This window comes from Anguilla rostrata, chromosome 6 (genome assembly GCF_018555375.3).
Source record: "Anguilla rostrata isolate EN2019 chromosome 6, ASM1855537v3, whole genome shotgun sequence".
NCBI classification, from domain to species: Eukaryota; Metazoa; Chordata; class Actinopteri; order Anguilliformes; family Anguillidae; genus Anguilla; species Anguilla rostrata.
Genome location: NC_057938.1, coordinates 31,231,393 through 31,250,827, shown reverse-complemented (window position 1 = coordinate 31,250,827; position 19,435 = coordinate 31,231,393). Strand labels below are relative to the sequence as shown.

Genomic DNA, 19,435 nt, shown 5'->3' with positions numbered 1-19,435 from the left:
AACTACTTCGTTAAAAAAAAAAGATCAAATTGACAATGTACATGTGATACGAAATTATAACAAAATATAATACAAAAAAGTCACATGCCAGCAAAAAATGCCACTCAATTGAGTTTATTGCGAAAAGTGCCCACTTGTTCACAGGTCGTACATAAACCAAAAATATAAAATACCCCACTATTCATGGGAAAGTGCAAGGAATGTCAGCTTTGGTTTTGTATACAATGTCCATCAGTCAGACACCTGCCTTCCAGAAACTAGAGTCCAGATGGGGGTATTGCACCAAGCAGGATTACTCAGTTAGCCAGGTAACTTCTAATATAGAATAGCATGACATTTATAATGGTCCACAGAATTACCCTCTGTATCACGATATCAACTTTAAATAAAATTGTATGCTGTTACAATATTAACCTTAGGTGGCAAAAGAACAGCAAGCCAACCTCAGCCTAGCCAGACCTTCGTATGAATGACCAGCTATTCATAGTATTGGATCGATTGCAGACACCTTGGTCAGCAAACACTGGTGATTGTAATCAAATAGGTGATTATCATGAAAGACCGGTCCCATGCATTGCGCCATATTGTATGGGTTGCAAAACACATTATGAGAATAGAATGACTAGGTCAACTAACGTTAGCTAATGTTAGCTTTGTCAGCAAACCTGACATTAGCTGGTTAGCAACATGTTCGTTTTTGAAAGAACATAATTGTTGTCAGACGAACTAACACTACAGACTTTATTTAATTAGACTAACACTAACGTTCACTGAATTAAATCACTTGCCTGTATGTAACACTACAATGTGGCTAACTTATCTAATCTTTGCTAAATTGGCTAGCAAAGTCAATAATACACCTTTATATGTGTTCTGAGATTTGTGTTTGACGTCTTTGCAGTAGAGAGTGTATTTACTCTCGGCTTGCATAGCTCACAAGTAAAAACGTAGGTTTTGTCGGTGGAGCTAGTCAGTGTCATGTATTTGCTTAAGTATGGCCATGGTGATTCTTCCTCAGGCTGAGATTTGGTTTATCCATGATGACGCTGTCGCTGTGTAAGCACTGAGCAACGCCCACCCTTTTGCACATGCACTACACAAAGGTCAAGTGTGTGGTGGTGGCTGCCTGACGAATGCATTGCCTGGGCATGCCTTCACAGTGGTCAGGATGAAAGAAATGGGGGTGGGGCTGGTCAAAGGGGGTTCAATTACAGTTGACTACAATGGTAAAATTAAAATAAAAAATCATTCCTTTCCTTTTATAGCCCAAAATAGTTTGTAATTTCAGTAGTTAACTACACAAAAAAGGCAAAAAAGTAATTTAACTACTTGAATCACTATGCAAATATGAATGTAGTTGAACTACCAGCAAGCTACTGTAAAATGTAGTTAAAATACTAGTTTAATTACATGTAGTTCACTACTCCCCAACACTGGTGGTCACTCTGTGAAACTTAATAATAGCCAGATAATTTTGAGCACAGTCTAAAGCCATCCATGTTAGTTTCACTTAGGATATAGGGTAGAGTTTGTATCAATGTAACGCACCATAAATGTAACACAGTAAATAACTTTTTACAATTCAGTCCTGTACCAAATGATTCATGGAAAAGAAACAGTATTTATCACACATATTTATAAGCACACTTATTATAAGCAGATTTTTAATGTTCTATTTGCTTGAAGATTTGTAAGAAAGCAAGTGGAATCTCCGTTCACCCGGCAAGTGAGTAATTAGAGGAGTAAATCGGACAGTCTGTCCAAGATCGTGTCTGCAGTGTGGTATAAAGCATTTTAGTTTTACAAATGGGTGTTGTTTATTTTTATTTTTTAATTACGGTGAAAAGGAGACGCGTCTTCTTGATTCTCAATTCCCAACCTGCTGCCAGTGTGAGATGATGCATACCCCTAGGGAGGTCAAACAGATTTTTCAAAAAACAGAGTTTGACAGTTTATACACAGCCTTTTAAATGTTAAACGACCACATATGTGCGTAAAAACCTACATAACGACCACATATTTGTGTAAAAACCTATATATCGCTACATTGGACACACTTGATGCTCCTGAAGCAGGGGCGAACACGGAAGAGACGGCAGGCGTTTGTTGTTGGTTTTTCACTTGGGTCTTGTGTTTCTCTGACTGACCATGCGATTCTAAAGCCTTTACCCCCAATGTTCCTAGTTTAACTGTTTTCTTGCATAAGGTGCAGCGGGCTCAAGAACGTTCCCCTCCACTGGTTTCAACCAAGCGCTAAACGTGCTTTTCTCTAACCACATATTGTTAGACTTACACTTCCCCATAGTTCCCCATAAAGTTACAAAAGTAAAGATTTTAAGACGTATGAAGCCAAACCCACGACTAAAGCAGAACTAATATCGGCTATCAAGACATTTTGGACTGACAAGCTGACCACAGAGCTCTGCAACAGATACATTGATCATCTGAAAAAAGTGTTGCGCCCAGTTGTGGAATAGCGAGGTGGCCTAACTGGAATGTAGCCTTTGTAATTTCATTGGAGTAAATTTCATCCCACTATCTGTGGTCTGGTGTTGCTGTTTCAATATCATTATCATTATCGTCAAGCAAATTTATCGTCGTAGCATTTTACAGTAGCCTACAGTGTGAATATAGTTTATTCCACTGATAATGTTTGATTGTTCAGTTGCTAAATAGCCTGCCAGAGAGAAAGACACATTCGCACATCCGCATTCCGCATCAACACCTGGCTATTGTCAGGCAGACAAAGGGAGACAAACTGCCCTAAAATTTAAAGTCATCCTGTCAGACTTAGCCTATATTATTGAGTTTGTTTGTTTAACACCCATACGTTCACCTAACTCCGCAAAAAACGACGAACGTTTTAATTAGTAGGCTAGCTGGCAAGTATTAACTATCACAAACAAGTATTAACTATGAAGTCTGCATTTTCACCATAGCCTGACTTGTTTCTGATATAGCCTTGCTGCGCGATTGCTGTGGTCATAGCCTGAGTTAGATTTCTGTAACAAAGTGTGATGTTCCAATACGCGCATGTCCTAATATCCAAGCTCTGCCACTGGGCAGTGGTCAAAGAAAATGTTTTCATGTGTGTAGTGATTTTTAAAGGGTAATACCTCCCTTATTGCTTATATAACAAAATGCTATATTTCAGAAATCCAACTGTTGGAATTGATCCAGCTGTGTACTTCAAGAAAATAGTTTTGCAACATAGACTATTGTTTTATAATATGCATGAACTTGTTGTGGGAAGTACAGCGGGCTCCCAGAATTATTGGCACCCTTGATAAATATGAACAAAAAATGCTAAACTAAAAAGTAATACAGTTATTGACATAAGCTTTATTTTCCAACATGTAAACAGTGTAAACTAGCGTGCTTGATCAACCAAAGTCTTACATTTTTTAAATTAAAAAAATATTTCCCCAAAAAACATGTTCCACAATTATTGGCACCCCTGGTTTAATACTTTGTGAAAACACCACTGGCAAAGATGACAGCCATGAATCTTTTCCTATAATTTCCGTCTTTCGGATGAGACGTTAAACCGACGTCCTGACTCTCTGTGGTCATTAAAGATCCCATGACACTTATCGCTAAGAGTAGGGGGTTCCCCGGTGTCCTGGCCAAATCCCAGATCTGGCTCTCGCAAACTTGCCACTAAAAATCATCCCCAGATTTAATTGGCTAAATAAATGTTCTCTCCCTCTCCACCTTCGCTAATGTGTGGTGAGCGTTCTGGCGCAAAATGGCTGCCGTGCATCACCCAGGTGGGTGCTACACATTGGTGGTGGGTGAGGTGAGTTCCCCTTCACTGTAAAGCACTTTGAGCATCTGGAAAAGTGCTATATAAATGTAATTACTAATAATAATAATAATTTGTGATAAGGTTTGAGAACACATTTGGAGGGATTTTTGGCCATTGCTCCATGTAGAACTTTTCAGAATCATTGATATCTTTGGGTTTGCGCTTATGGACCCCCCCTCTTCAGTTCAGACCACAGGTTTTTGATGGAATTTAAGTCTGGAGACTGAGATGGCCGTTGGAAAACATGGATGTTGATTTCACTTTAGCATTTCTGTTTAGATTTTGATGTATGCTTGGAGTCATTGTCCTGCTGGACAATCTACCTATGACCAAGTCCTAGCAGAGACAACCAAATTTTCTGCCAGAATTTCCTGATACTTTGTTGAATTCATTGTGCCATTGATCAAAAAACGGTACCCCGGGACCACTGCCAGCAAAACATCTCCAAAATATAAATGAACCACCTCCATATTTGACCGTAGGTATGAGGTGCTTCTCCTGTGTGCATTCCTCTTTTGCCACCAAACATGTCGATGGTGTGTATGGCCAAAACGTTCAATTTTGGTCTCATCTGACAATAGCACTCTCTTCCAGTCATAATTCCAATGAGGTCTGGCAAGCTCCAGATACTTGGCTTTGCTTATTGTGCTCAGTAAGGCCTATCTTTGTGCCACCCTTCCAAAGAGTTAGTTGGTATGGAGGTGCCATTTTATGTTTTTTTTAGACTTGTTGACCACAAGAAACAAACCAATCTCTGCAATTCTTAAACAGTGATCCTTGGGTTATTAATGGCCTCCCTCACCATCTTCCTCACTGTCCGTGGGGACACCATGCACTTGCTTCCTCTTCCTGCCAAATTTGCAACCATTCCATATGTTTTACACCTTTTTATTATTTCCCTTACAGTGCAAAGTGGTATGTTTAGCCATTTATGTCTTGTTTGTACCCATTACCAGACTTGTGACAGTAAATTACCATTGGTCTCTTCTGAATTTACAGTTATTTGGCTTTTCCCATGCTGATGGATGACAAAGGGATTTCGTATGCTTGTAACCTCATTTTTATTCTCTAGTGAAACTGGAAGTGATGGAATGACACAATATAGTTCCATTAGACTGAGATGAACTAAATTAAGTAAAATTGTATTGCCAATTTCATTTTGTTTGATTTTACTTACAATAATTGTTAGAGGTGCCAATAATTATGGTTTTCAGAAAAAAATAGATTACTTAATAAAAAAACATTGAAGCATGAGAGTAAATGTATTGAAATAAAACTATATAGTTTTCCCATATGTTTGAACATAACATATAGATAATAATCAGTAATTTATTATATGCAGCATTTTTTCTTCATTTTTATTAAGGGTGCCAATAATTCTGGAGCCCACTGTAACAGAACTAATAAAAACACAGCCTTTTAAATGTTTAACGGCCACATATTTGTTTAAAAACCAATAGAAACATTTTTTTATGTTCTATGTGCTCGAAGATTTGTAAGAAAGCAAGTGAAATCTCTGTTCACCCGGCAGGTTCCTTCTGTTTCGCAAATGAGTAATCAGAGGCGTAATTCGGACAGTCTGTCATCAAAGAAATCTATCGGTCATGGTCATTACGTAGGCTTCACCAAGATCATGTCTGCAGTGTGGTATAAAGAATTTTAGTTTTATAAGAGTTTATTTTTAATCCATAATAGCATAAATGCTACAGTATAATCAAATAATAACATAAATCGCTGACTTTCCAGAACATAAGAAAATAGTTGTTTCCTTTAATACGATGTTAAAAAATTAGCTACTTCCCTCGGCAAGTAATAGCCTAACCATCATTGGGGAGAAAGGATCTGTGTACTTTTTGGTAAATCGTTTTCCGTTTCAGGAACAGAAATTAAAAAGCAAGAAATTCGATATTCATTTTAAAACATAAATCGAAAAACGAGAATCAATTGGTTATTTGTGTTGCTGACTGATACTAAACATACAATTACATAAACTGAACTAGCTCTCGATTTTAAAGTTTATGGTATTATGTTTGGTTTTTATTATAATAAAAAAATAAAAAATTAAAATAAAATTACCCAACTGACTTCAGTTCGTATTAAAGAAAACACCAATTCAATGTGTGGAATAGCTTGCTTGGACATGTAGTGGAGGCAGAAACACTGGGGTTATTCAAGGCCCGGCTTGATACAGTGTTAGATACTATCTAGCTTTTAGGTAAACTAAGCATTAAGTACAGTTTAGTGGTAGGAATAGACGAGCAGTGTTGGGCTGAATGGCCTGTTCTCGTCTTACGTTATGTTATGTTATGTTAAAACAGCTTTTATTTTCTGATAAGTTAGGTATATGTTGCTATTAGAGTAGCATTTATGAAATTGTGAAAAATAAACTGTTTGTTTGCTGAAAAATCGCCAAAACGGGTTTGACGTCCCTGTTAGGGTCTTATGAGTTTTATGTTGCAAACTGTCGTAATATTTTTTTTTTTTTTAAAAGAGAGTTACCAGATCCATAAAAAATTTTTGAATGGCTTCTATGCTGATACCAGCCCAATATCAGCTGGTATTAGGGCTTCATTTCTCCCAAGTACTAATGTTATCTTAAAATCACAGAGCTAAGCTCATTTTAAGATTGCGAATCACCCCGAAATGCAACGTGGCGTGACGTCAAGTACAATGCAGAATCGTGGAAGCTGTCCTTATGAGGAAATATTACATTCTGCTGCCCTCTACTGTCAGAACCCCGCATCCATTTCCTTTTGGCCGGTAGAACTGCCGCTGCAGAGGCAAACGCGTCATCTGAAACCAGTGACCACTGTATGTCATGGTGGCGCACTGCCAAACTTACTGACTGGAGTGCGCACAGGTTGAACAATTGAATCCCGCCTTGCTCTCAGGCAGATCTTTTCATATTTTACACTAACGTTTTCTTACACTCATATTTGCTTTACCAAAAGTCACTCACGGCCAGCCATATGCATTTTATGATGGCAAATGTATTCATTTTCTTAAAAAGTTACACCAGCTGACCACTGTGCCATTTCTACCAACTATATTTCTTCACTTGGCTACTGTAGAAAACGTTCTTATCAGCAAACGCCACATTTCTACATTCATGTTACTCGCCCTGTTCTCTATCTACCCACATACAAACAATGACTACGTATGTACGGTCTGCAACTCCCCATTAAAACATTACATTTAAAATCATGACTCAATCATAATTATAACTATTAGTAATAAACATGAGAAAAGTACATTTGTACTACAGGTCTCCTACTCAATATCACGCCTTATTTCACCAACTACTATAGCGAAACATTACTAATACCGTCTGTTTTATATACCATTCGATAAGGAAACTCATCTCGCCCATGGTCAATTTATTTTCTTAGCACTATAGTTTGTAATCATGTCAAACTTCACCTACATGCTCATTCTGCTAAAAAGATATTGTTTCAACGACTCAATTTCATCATTTGTCCTCATTTCTCTCTTACTATTGTTATTTTATAATATGCAAAGATTGCTGGGAGATAAACGTCAGCTCCTATTCTCCACTATTAAGTGTTCTGGTTCAACTACTTCCAATTCTCACGTAAAGTGACTGATCTAGCTAAGCAAAACAGCGAAGAGGACTCCTACCTGCAGATAAGCCTAACAAAATGCCTTATAAACCTTACAAACACTAAAAGTGCATGTCGATGAAATAACAGACAACGAAGCAGGACAGAAGGGTACACAAGTTGCGACCTAGGGAGCTGTAATTCTACGAGCTTGCTGATAATTTTGTAAATCAAGGCTCGTTGGATGGTCGTCAAATCCGTGAGAATTTAAATGTGTTGCATGAAGCAATTAGAGGTATGTGACACTTTGATGTGACACAAAGTTTGAATGACATTGTATAATAGTAAGATTAAAAAACACAGGGCCAAGTGACTTGAAACAATAGAGGAAAAATTGGGTAGCATTGCTTTGGAATACAGCTTATTTAATTTGAGAGGCAAGACAGCCAATATTGTTTGTAGTACAGTAACTTGGCATCATTTTGAAATCAATACTTTTAATGGCAGGCCTAGATTTAGCCAGTTTGAATGAATGACTTACAGACAGTGCTTTGTAAGTGAGAGTAACTTGGCATTTTTGTACGTTGAAAACATGTGTTTAATGAGATTAGTAATTACTACAGGAAGACTACTCACCTGGTAGCTGTCCATGTCATCATCACCTCCCTTTGACAAAAAAGATACAGATCAATATGAGTTTGGGTGACTCATTCATTGCAGAATAAGTTCTGATTATAAAAACAATAAAATGAGAGAAATACAAGTGAATATTTTTATCACCTTTTCTCCTATTTATAATTTTGAAATATTTAAATCTAATTTTAAAGTTAAATAGCATATATTATTTTCAAATATTATTACTGCAACTTTCACAGATGCCCATAGGAAAGAACAACAGTGGCCCCAGGCCAAGGGGTGACCAGATACTTTTGATCATATAGTGTATGTCTTCTAGTAAAAGAAAACAGTACGCTCTGCCCTTTAGATTTGGGAAATTCTGAGACGATTGAGGACAGCAGTATATCTGCACCCTTTACAGAATGAAAAAAATCTAATGGATTTTGTGGATTGAGGGAATCTTGAAAAAAGCCATCTGTTGTGAAGCAGAATGTGTTAGCAGAGCAAAGAGCACAGTCCCGCCCACCTGCTGGGATTCGCTTCCTTTGGACAAATGTGCCTGCCGGATTGCTACGTTGCCGATGGAGACAGAAAGCACTGACTCGACGATAAGGGGCATTGTTCCCGAGTCATGGACAGAACACACCTCCACTTGCACCCTCCTGGACTGGCCCTGAGAGAGAGAGAGAGTGAGAGCGAGAGAAAGAGAGATCAAGAGAGCAATGTTTTCAGTGTTACAGAAGGCCTGGTGTTCCGCAGTTTTCATAAGACATTATTGGGGACAACCTAATTCTTTAAAACTACACACACTTGTTACTGTTGCCGCAGTTGTGCATTTCAGAGATCTATTAATTTAATGAATTTTTTTTTTTTAAACACTGCTGCTTATTCAGTTTTCCATGGTTTTCAACTATTTTACTGTGACTGCTCCGTGACTTCAGCCAATAGGCTATTTTCTCTGACAAAACACCCAGCCTTAATAATGTATATTAGGGTGTATTAGGCATATTCAACACTGTGAGGTGGTGTTAAGCAATGTTTTTACAGTATATAGGTTTTTATAGTAGCAACAGACAAAGCAACCAAAAATGTCTGCAAATCAATATAAAATAATTAAAATATTAAACCTTTAATGAATGTATTGTAGACTAAAAAAATCCTTATGTGAAGTATTAATGTGATACACAATTTTGACTTAACTTTAAACATTTTTACATCATTTTCAAAAAGTGAACACACAAGGTTGCTTAGAACCACACAGACAGCAGCAAAGAAGTTCTGCCACTTTAAAGTCAAAACACCTGTGGAAATAGTTACAGATTATGGAGCAAGGATTTCTGAAACAAACTTTGCTAAAGCTGCCATGTAAAATTAAAAAATAAACATGTTAATTGATACAAATTTTTTCAAGTAACTGACCCCCGTACAGTGCTTGAGCATTCCCTGTCTGTCAAGCACTCAAATCGTCGAGTACTCATGCTCATTCCTAATTTTCAGCGATTCTGTACCACACTCCCCCTTTTCTCCCTGTCTTACAATCCTCCACTATGAACAAATGTACAGAATCTCACAAAAATCAGCAAGTGACATTCAAGTATTCACTTTCACACACAGCCTGCTCACCTGTCTGAGCTGGAAGATTCCCCCAGTTCGGACATCCCTAGCAGGGATCACCTCCACAGGGATAAACTCCCCAACCTCATTAAGCTCCAGAATCTGGACCCACAACTCCAGCTTCCGGGTTACCTCGCTCCACCTGTGGACAGACCGCCACTGTTACACTCCGCTTAACCAGCAAGGGGGCAGCAGAGGACACTGCACGCATTATTCCACACTGCAGTTCAGACACAGTAACAAACAATGGATTTTAATAAAGTACGCACAATCATACTCTACTGTAGTTAACGTGTTATCCACAGTCACCCTGCTGCATTTACCCACCCTTTGAGTGGCTGGCTGCCCAGTACATACGGTCTTTAAAATGGAACCCACTCATCAGCCACCCAACCCAATGCCTGGGCAACCCAATAATCTGGTGTGGCAGCACAACACAAAAACTGCAACTACTTCCACGTCCAAAGGATCACAATCTAAGCAACTATAAATTTTGTTCTCATCACATCAATGGAAATGCACCACATGAACAGACATAAAATGATTGGCCTTTATCTTATAACAAGGGAACCAACGTACAAGTGCACTAGTGTCAGACATACCAATTGTGGACCATCAGTAAAACTGCTCCAATTTATACGATGCATTATGTGAACTATGAGAATGAGGATGTTTATATTATACAACACAAGGTGTTATATATATATACAGGCCAAAAGCATCAGGCCACCTTTAGTTTAAAAAAGACCAGATTAAAACCTAGTATATGGCTGGACCTAACAGTGTTTCCTCTAGGATTTTTTTCAGCAGCAGGGGAAAGGGTTTTGTTGTGCTTGGTTGGTGCGCACGTGCCGCCGGCATCGGAGTGAATATCAATAGGTCATTTAAAAATATTAAATAAAATGACACTTGACTGCAAAACAAACATTAGAACATATTTATTAACATCTATTTATTCATACATAATGCCTCTTTGACCCACTACTTACAGAGGGCACTGTATATTTGCCTCAGTGGCAAAGTTTGCAGCCTGGCTGAGAGCCATGGGTGGAACCTTGTCTTGTCTACCCATTTAGGGTCCCAGCCTGATAGCCTGTGCTTAGTCTTCCTTTTCTCTCCTCTCTCCTATCCCCCTCCACTCTCCTCTCCACTCATCTCTTTCTGCCCTCTCTCCTGCCTCACTCTCCTCTCCTGCTCCACTCGCCTCCACTACTCCTGCCTGTGTACTTGTCTAATAAGGTTACATTTGAGAATGAGTAACATTAGATAATTCTCTCACATCACAAATAGTTGATCACACAACCAGTAAGAACATTAAAATATTGTAGTAGCCACCACTAACGTTACATATTTTAGAACTAGAAGGCATTTCTTTCCCTTCAAAACTTTGGGGCATAGCTAAGAACCTTGAGTCCCTCTCTAGCAAAAGTAACGTTAGAGCGAGAGCACATTATTGACCACCTGAGGGGCGGGACGTGTGTCGATCACCTGAACCGCTAGTGTATTTACTTCGTAATTTAATAGAGAGAACTGGACATCGTTACCTATTAAAATGTAAGTCCTGTAAAAATGCACATAATAAACTGTCAAAATGTGAAAAACCAACTTCATACATATATATTTAGTTATATTAATACAGCCTTATTTACTATATCAACTTTAAGACAAGCAACATGCTCGGAATTATCTCATCATGACCCACTAAACCCAATGGCGCAGTCGTTGCTTCATAATTTCAAACTGCTTTCCTAATGGCTATTTTGCATCCTGCGACTTGGGTTACAACTGTGAATATGTACGGATTCCTGGACGTGCCAATAGCGACCACCCTTTCTCATATTAACCTCAAATATGCAAGACAGGACACTTATACAGTATGCTAACAAACTGATGTCAAGTTCCATTCATTTACATGGGGTGGTCCATAAAGGTCCCCTTAGCAACCAAAAGCTAGCGCTGGGCCACCTCTGACTTATTTGCCGGCACTGAAAATAATCGTGAAAGTACTGAAAAAATAACCACTGGAGGATAACAAGGATATTATTTCCTACATCACTAGGTACAGCTTATTAGTGATATTTTGCCTATTTCATATATAGTTGCAAATCTGTTTACGTTACCTAGGTAACGTTAGATGGAACATTATTTCACGATATATTATTAATATTAATAAGAATTAGTTGGCCATGAACATCAATAGAGAATACATTGCGAATGTTTATTTAAACTGTAAAATCTATCTAACTTAACATTAGCTAGTTAAATCTACCTTTTTTCTTGTTCTCCGGTAAGTAATCCTATCCTCTGCCCTGTTTGTCACTCTGTCTGAGGAGAAAATGCTGTACTCACGCTGTTATTTATTTGGTAGTCATGACACACGTGATCCGGCCGACCAATGGTGTAACTTCATCACTCAGTCACTCACTCAGTCACAGACATTCACGTTTGTAGGGCTGGCCCCGCTGTTGCGGTCCAGCCAAAAAAAAAAAACCTTCCGTTAATATATACACATTTATTGAATAACAAAAACAAAGTATGACCCTTTTTTCTCAATTTCTACCTACAATAACAAATAGATAACTTACTTAAAAAATAATCTTAGACATGACTTTCCTCAAAATAGACTCATTTGGTTTTAATTACAATTAAATAAATTATTGGAAGTCTATCCAATCATTTTTCAAAGTGAAAGGTGGAGGGGTGGGAAGAAGGTGGGGTCGTAATGAAATTGAGCAGATACAAACAGATATGTTTTGAGTACAAGACTTACATTACATTCCAGAAATCAAAGCACCATTTTCCCGATGAAGGCAATATGTCGCAACATTTGAATCTTTCTGCCTCATCTTAAACGTAGTTTAGAGTGAGAGAGAGCTAGATTTTGAAAAAAACCCTTCTCTCCCCTCCACTTAGCTCTCCCTCCAAAACCCCGCCCTCAAAACACATGCATGTGCCATTTGTCATCTGAGTAATGTAAAGAGGACAAGAGCACTGAAAAGTAAATTAGGGAGAGTGAAGCACATCATGCCTCATTCACAGGTGGAAAATGCATAATGTCATCATAATGAACGTGAACTATGAACACAGCTATAGTTTTTATTTACAGCTATTGACTAACAAAAATCAATAAATGTAGACACTGGTGTTTTTGCTTTTGTATGAGACCCAGACTACATACAGGCAAAACATTACTAAATGCAGCTGGAACTGTTAGGTGAACTGTGCATCTAATGTACAGCATAGCTATTACAGTGGGCAAAACAGAGCAGCTAACTAGCTAACATTTTCTAGCTAAGTCGGCTGAACATTTTGGCCCATAAATTCCAACAGAAACAGAACAAGCAAGATAATTACCAGCCCAGCATAAATACTACAAGCTCACCATAATTTTTTGAAGCACTGAAGGTCCCTTTTGAAGGTCCCTGAGCGCTCATCAAAAAGCTGAACCATTGTTCACTCCAGTCGTCTCTCGCTTGAATCAATTCCTTTTTGATCATAATCTTTTCCTCACCAGTCTTTCTTTTATTAGTATTTTAATCAGTATACACCATTGTAGTCAAAGGTGAAACTGCTAATTTTGGCAGATTTTTCTCTGCTACTCTTGGTTAGTTTTCTAGGAAATTACCTAAATAGCTACCTATAGCACCATCCCTGCGGTATCTCGGCTCTGACAAAGCTGAAGGCAGAGAGCTGTCCCGATTGGCCTCCCTGCAGAGAGCTGTCCAGATTACATTTAGAGTGGCTATATTCAAAGCCCGGGGCAGTCAGTGAGACCAGATTTTATAATAGTTTATAAATAATAATTTACTGATATGCGTTTGGATATGAAGGAAATTTAACCATTATGAATGAAAGTGTATAATTTCTTCTTTTTTAAAAACGTACATACAATTCTGCACCTTTAACTATAAATGTTGAGTAGAACTTTCCTGAATGTAGTTACTGAATTCCTTAGATCTACACACCACCACATTTAAAATCCAATGAGCACAACCCATTTCTAGTTAAAATACATGCATTTAAAATATGGACCCTCAGTGGTGGCCATACCTATCCCGTAAAGTGCGTGTTTTGGCCTGAATGATGCCCAGGTCCCACAAGGCCTGGTTCCGCCGTGGGTCTGATTGCTTGTGTCCGTACACTTCGATGGCCACAGCACCCTCTGTCAGGTACTCGATGAAGTCCTCCGACACAGTCACCGCAAGCTCCTGGGAACCAGCAAACAAATCATATAACAGCTCCACAACAATCAAAGCACAATGCAACCATTGTAAACATACACCTGTGTAAGTATATAACACCCCAGAAATATGCAGGTCATTAATTATGCAGGTAAATGTGATAACTGACAATCAAACTACTCTGAGCAGTGATAAAACTACTGAAAATAATTATAAAAAACTAAACCCCGTGAATGACATATACTTCACAATGAGTAATGCCAAATTAATGCCAGGAGAAATTTAAGAGATCTACTGCCCTGCTCTGCCTGCAGATGCATTGAAGAGGAATTCCACCCTGGGTTATTCTTTTGTTTGTAGTAGAGTAGCTTTACTCCAAATTAAAATGAGCACTCGGCTAACTCTCTACCTGTAGTGCAAAAGCCCCAGACTACAGCGCATGCTCCAGGTACCTGCTTTACTATGAACTACAACAGGGCAGGTGCTTACAGTCTACAGATGGCCATAACACCAATCACAGGTTGCGACTCCTACTAAATACAAATGGAGCCACTGAGCCTGGAAGCCATTCTTTGAGAGACCAACATTAGTTACTTGCAAGCTAGTCACTAAAGAAAGAAAATCTAGCTTTATAATATGGTCTTCAACTCAGTTATCTTTTCTTGTTTTCATTCTTCATTCTACTGAAAAGAAAATGCTGCTTCGCATAGTGCTTAATGTAACCAGGATTTCAGACATGGTAATGGTAAATGGACTGCATTTATATAGCGCTTTACAATTGATGCCTCTCATTCACCCATTCACACACACACTCACACCAACGGTGAAAGGCTGCCATGCAAGGTACCAATCAGCTCGTTGGGAGCAATTAGGGGTTAGGTGTCTTGCTCAGGGACACTTCGACACGCCGAGGGCGGGGGATCGAACCGGCAACCCTCCGACTGCCAGACAACTGCTCTTACCTTTTACCTCCTGAGCCATGTCACCCCATGGTCAGGAGTTGTGCTGTATTTGGTTGTTATAAATTCATATATATACATACATACATATATGCATGCACATTTTCACACAGGCAGCAAAATACAGTCACCTCCACATTGTTTGGGACAAAGACATTTTTTCTTGAATTCCACAATTTCAGATTTTTCACATGTGGTTTAAGTGCAAATTCTCAGCTTTTATTAAAGGGCAATTTTACACATTGCCGAAATTACAACACTTTTTATACACAGCCCCCCCATTTCATGGCACCATAATTTTAGGGACATATTTATGTTATCTCTTAATACTTATGCCGGGCACCCACCGTTCGCATAGCGTAAGCGGCGCGTAAGCAGCACGGTGAAGCAGCACGGCACGGCGTGTAGTGTGTCTACACAGGTTCCATTTGTGTCGCGCAAAGGCTTGCTTAAAGATCTATATTCCTAGTAGCTTTCGCAGTCTGCAGTGGGATTACATCGTGTATTTCACGTTTGTTCACAACTGTTGATTATGGGTTAAGTGAATACTTGGTGAGAGACCTTTTTCAGTGTTAATTTGGTAATATTTCGTTAAACGCTTTAAAGAATTACCATAAGCTTAAATCGCAACGTAGCCTGCATAATAATCAATCTCAAACTGTATTCATTTATTTGCTTGGTTAACAAGCGTGCCAATTTCATGAAGAATATGTAATGATCACAATAATAATAAATAATCCGTAATCAACCATTGGGAATTCCCGTGTCGTCTTGTCATGCAGATTTAGTAAAATCAGCTAATCATCAAAAAGATGTAACAGTTTCATCTTGAAGGGATATGAACACCACAACGCCATGAACACCGGAAGCTTTGAAGTACAAGTGCAATAAAGGCTTGCTTACAACTTCATTTATAAAATAGGTGCATTTTCATCGACAAGACCACTAAATAGTCTGATTTTTTAAAGCCCTGATTTTTATTAACAAGCCCTTTTTGAAAGCATGGCGAACGAAGACATCGGAGAAGTCAAGTCAGTTCGCTTGTGTCGCACAAGCTTCGCCGCCGGTTCGCGACGCGTTCACATCTGGTGTAGAGGACGTCGCCCGCTGCCGTTGTAATAACAGTACTTCAACTACGCTTCAGTTACGTGTGTAGTGCGCTCGCGGTTGCTACGCATGCGGTGGGTGTCCGGCTTTAGCATGACTGCTTGAAGTGTGTGAAGAATAGACATCAGCAGGTCGTGAGAATGTTCTCTGGTGATGCTTGGCAAGGGCTGTACTGCAGCCATCTTCAGCTCCTGCTTGTTTCAGGGGTTAGCGGCCTTAAGTTGTAATCAGCATATGAAATGCATGTTCAACTGAATTCATATTGCATAAAGTGACTACGTTTACACGCACACTAATTTTCCACTATTATTCCGAATATGACAATATTCCGAATTTGATACGGGTCATGTAAACAGCATATTCCGTTTGGATATTCCGAATTAGGCCTTATTCCGAATGTAGCATTTTCCGATTAAGACGTGTGATATGCTGATATTATTCGGGTTTTAGGAGCATTCTTTGGACGTGTATACAGCGCATTTGGAATATGCGTCTCAATTGGGGTTTTTACTGCAGTTTGCGACACACGGCCTCTTGCCTGTTTACGGTCAGCTCTGTGCGTTGTAAATAAACCAACTAGCCAACAGTTTGCAAGGCTGGGGTAGAGATGCATGCACAAAAGAAAAGCCCACATTTCTGGTCGGAAGGAGAAACACACCTACTTTTAAACATTATGAAAGACTTGGATATCAACAGGTTTTTGGATATGCGCAAATATCGCAACGCCAACGCCTTTTCAAGAAGGTTGTAGCTGTAGGACGTATGTCATTACGTTAATGGGAGTATGCACGGCTGCATGTAAACAGGAATATTAGTGGAATATTCATTTTCATTAGCCATGTAAACAGCTTAGTAGGAATATTGTCTTTCGGAATTTTTCGGAATAAGAGCAAAAACCGGAATATTTTGTGCATGAAAATGTAGTCACTTACTTAGCCAATCAAGAATTTTCCAGTTTTTGGTTTTGAAAAACTCTTTTGTTGCTTTAGCTGTGTGTTTGGGATCATTGTCTTGCTGTAGGATGAAGCATTATCCAATGAGTTTGGAGGCATTTGGTTGAACTTTATCAGGTAAGATGCCTCTGCACACTTCAGAATTAATTCTGGTTGTGGTATCAACAGTTACGTCACAGGTGTCAAACTCCAGTCCTGGAGGGCAATAGTGTCCGCTGGTTTTTGGGGAGTCCTTGGAACAAGTGTTTCATTTATGTCATTGATTAGCTAAGGAATTCACACACCTTGTTCTCAAGGCCTTAATTGGCAGCTGATAGAATCACAAAAACCCGCAGATACTGCAGCCCCCCTGGGATACATCATCAATGAAGACAAGTGAACCAGTACCTGTGGCAGCCATACATGCACAAACCATGAAACCATGATGTTTCACAGAAGAGAGGGAGTGCTTTGCATCTTTGGCAGTTCTTTATGGCCTCCACACTTTGCTTTTGCCATCATAGCCAACAAGTAAATTTTCGTCTTATCTGTTCACAAGACTTTTTTCCAGAACTCTGCAGGCTACTATCTACTCTACTCTACTCTACTCTTAGCAAACAGTAACCTGGCCATTTTGGTTTTGCAGCTAACTAGTGGTTAGCATCTTGCAATGCAGCCTCTGTCGTTCTGTTCGTGACGTCTTCGGCAGAATGTAGTCACTGACACAACCACACCTCAGTACTGAAGAGAGTTTCTGATCTGTTGGACAGGTGTTTGGGCGTTTTTGTTCATTAGGGTGAGAATTCTTCGGTCATGAACCCTAGAGGTCTTCCTTATCCAATCAGATCCCTTTGCGATTACTGAGTTCAGCAGCGCTCTCTTTCGTTTTAACGAGGTTGATTTTGGTATGCCTGAGGTTTGACCTATGTCTCTGACAGTTTTTTATTTTTCAGTCTCATAATGGCTTCCTTGACTTTCATTAGCACCGGTTTGGTCCTCATGTTGACATATGCCAAAAAAAGACTTCAAAGGCAATCAAAAGCCTAGTATCAAGACTAGATACTGAAAGCTCTCTTATTCCTGCACTTGATCACACCTGACTAATCATAAGGAAGCAGTTGAACACAGCTGACTTAGTTCCAAACATTATGGTGCCCTGGAATGGGGGGGGACTATGTATAAAAAGTGCTATAATTATATTTGCTATGTTGCGATGGCAGGTATGCCATCCCGCCAAGTTACGCCTTGGCGGGACGGCATGCCCCATACCTATACAGAACCCGTGGAAGGGAGGTGCACGTAAGCTCACCACTATGATGGATCATATCATTAAAATTACTTATTACTTGTAGAGTTAAGAGTGGCCAGACCATGTATGTATAAACAACCAGTAGAAATCTTCACACAATGTGAGCACATATCATAGCACATAGCACATGTCTCCATAATGTAAACTGAGCCTTTCAAACAGACCATGTCATGAATGATAGAACCAGCAGGGGCTAGATGAGGTGAATACCTGTTTCATTCAAAAAAGGGCAGAAAATGAGAAACAATGGTGTATTGGAAAGAGTCAAATAGAATGATGTAAACATGTGGAAAGTACCAAGTTTGAGCTCCACAACAGGAGGAGCTAACAACATAGGATAAAAGGAAGTGTTTTTGGCCCCAGGGGATTTCAGTGTGTTTTGTTTGTCTTTGTGAGTGTATTGTATAGGTCGGGCTCTGTCCTTGGTCCCCTCCTCTTTTCTCTGTATACTAGGTCCCTTGGCCCTGTTATTGCCGCCCATGGCATGTCATATCATCTCTATGCAGATGATATTCAACTTTTCTACTCTTTCTCTCCCACAGACACTCAGGTCTCCGATCGCATATCCGCCTGCCTGAGTGACATCCAGAGCTGGATGACCAAACACCAGCTCAAGCTCAACACAAACAAAACGGAACTTCTCCATATTCCTTCTCTTACCTCTCCCACTTCTCATCTGCCCATTTCTTTAGGAGACACTCCCCTACACCCTTCACAGAGTGCCCGAAATCTTGGAGTTGTGCTCGACAACAGGCTGTCACTCTCTGAGAATATCGCGGCAACCACCCGGTCGTGCAGGTTCATCCTGTACAATATCCGCAGAATAAGACCACTCCTCACCAATTATTCCACACAGCTCCTGGTCCAGGCCATGATACTGTCACGTCTGGACTACTGCAACTCCCTCCTGGCTGGCCTCCCAGCATCAGCCACCAGACCCCTTCAGCTCATCCAGAATGCAGCAGCACGTCTGGTTTACAACCTCCCTCGTGACTCCCACGTCACTCCCCTCCTCATCTCCCTCCACTGGCTACCAGTGCAAGCTCGCATCCGGTTTAAGACACTGGTGCTTGCTTTCCAAGCAGTCAAGGGGTCAGCTCCTGGTTATCTGCAGAAGATGATCAGACCCTACAAGCCGGCCAGATCGCTCCGATCGGCTACTACAGGGCGGCTGATTCCTCCCCCTACACGAGCAGCAACAAGGTCTCGACTCTTTGCAGTTCTGGCCCCACGATGGTGGAACGATCTTCCAGTGGAGGTCAGAACAGCAGAGTGTCTGAGCACCTTCAAACGGAAACTCAAGACGCACCTCTTCTCTGTGTACCTCTCTCCTCTTCCCTAAACCCC

The 19,435-nt window shown here is 39.9% G+C and overlaps 1 protein-coding gene across 5 annotated transcripts in view; it reads right to left on the bottom strand.

Annotated features, from left to right (window-relative positions):
• Positions 1 to 19,435, bottom strand: part of kif13bb (kinesin family member 13Bb) — a 217,059-nt gene that overhangs the window by 32,278 nt on the left and 165,346 nt on the right. For all 5 annotated transcript variants that reach the window (XM_064341045.1, XM_064341047.1, XM_064341044.1 and 2 more), the window contains exons 24-27: positions 13,651 to 13,808; positions 9,610 to 9,742; positions 8,513 to 8,659; positions 8,005 to 8,034 (exon numbers count right to left, since the gene is read on the bottom strand). In XM_064341045.1, the coding sequence (XP_064197115.1) occupies positions 8,005 to 8,034; positions 8,513 to 8,659; positions 9,610 to 9,742; positions 13,651 to 13,808 (468 nt within the window). The remainder of the gene's footprint in view (positions 1 to 8,004; positions 8,035 to 8,512; positions 8,660 to 9,609; positions 9,743 to 13,650; positions 13,809 to 19,435) is intronic.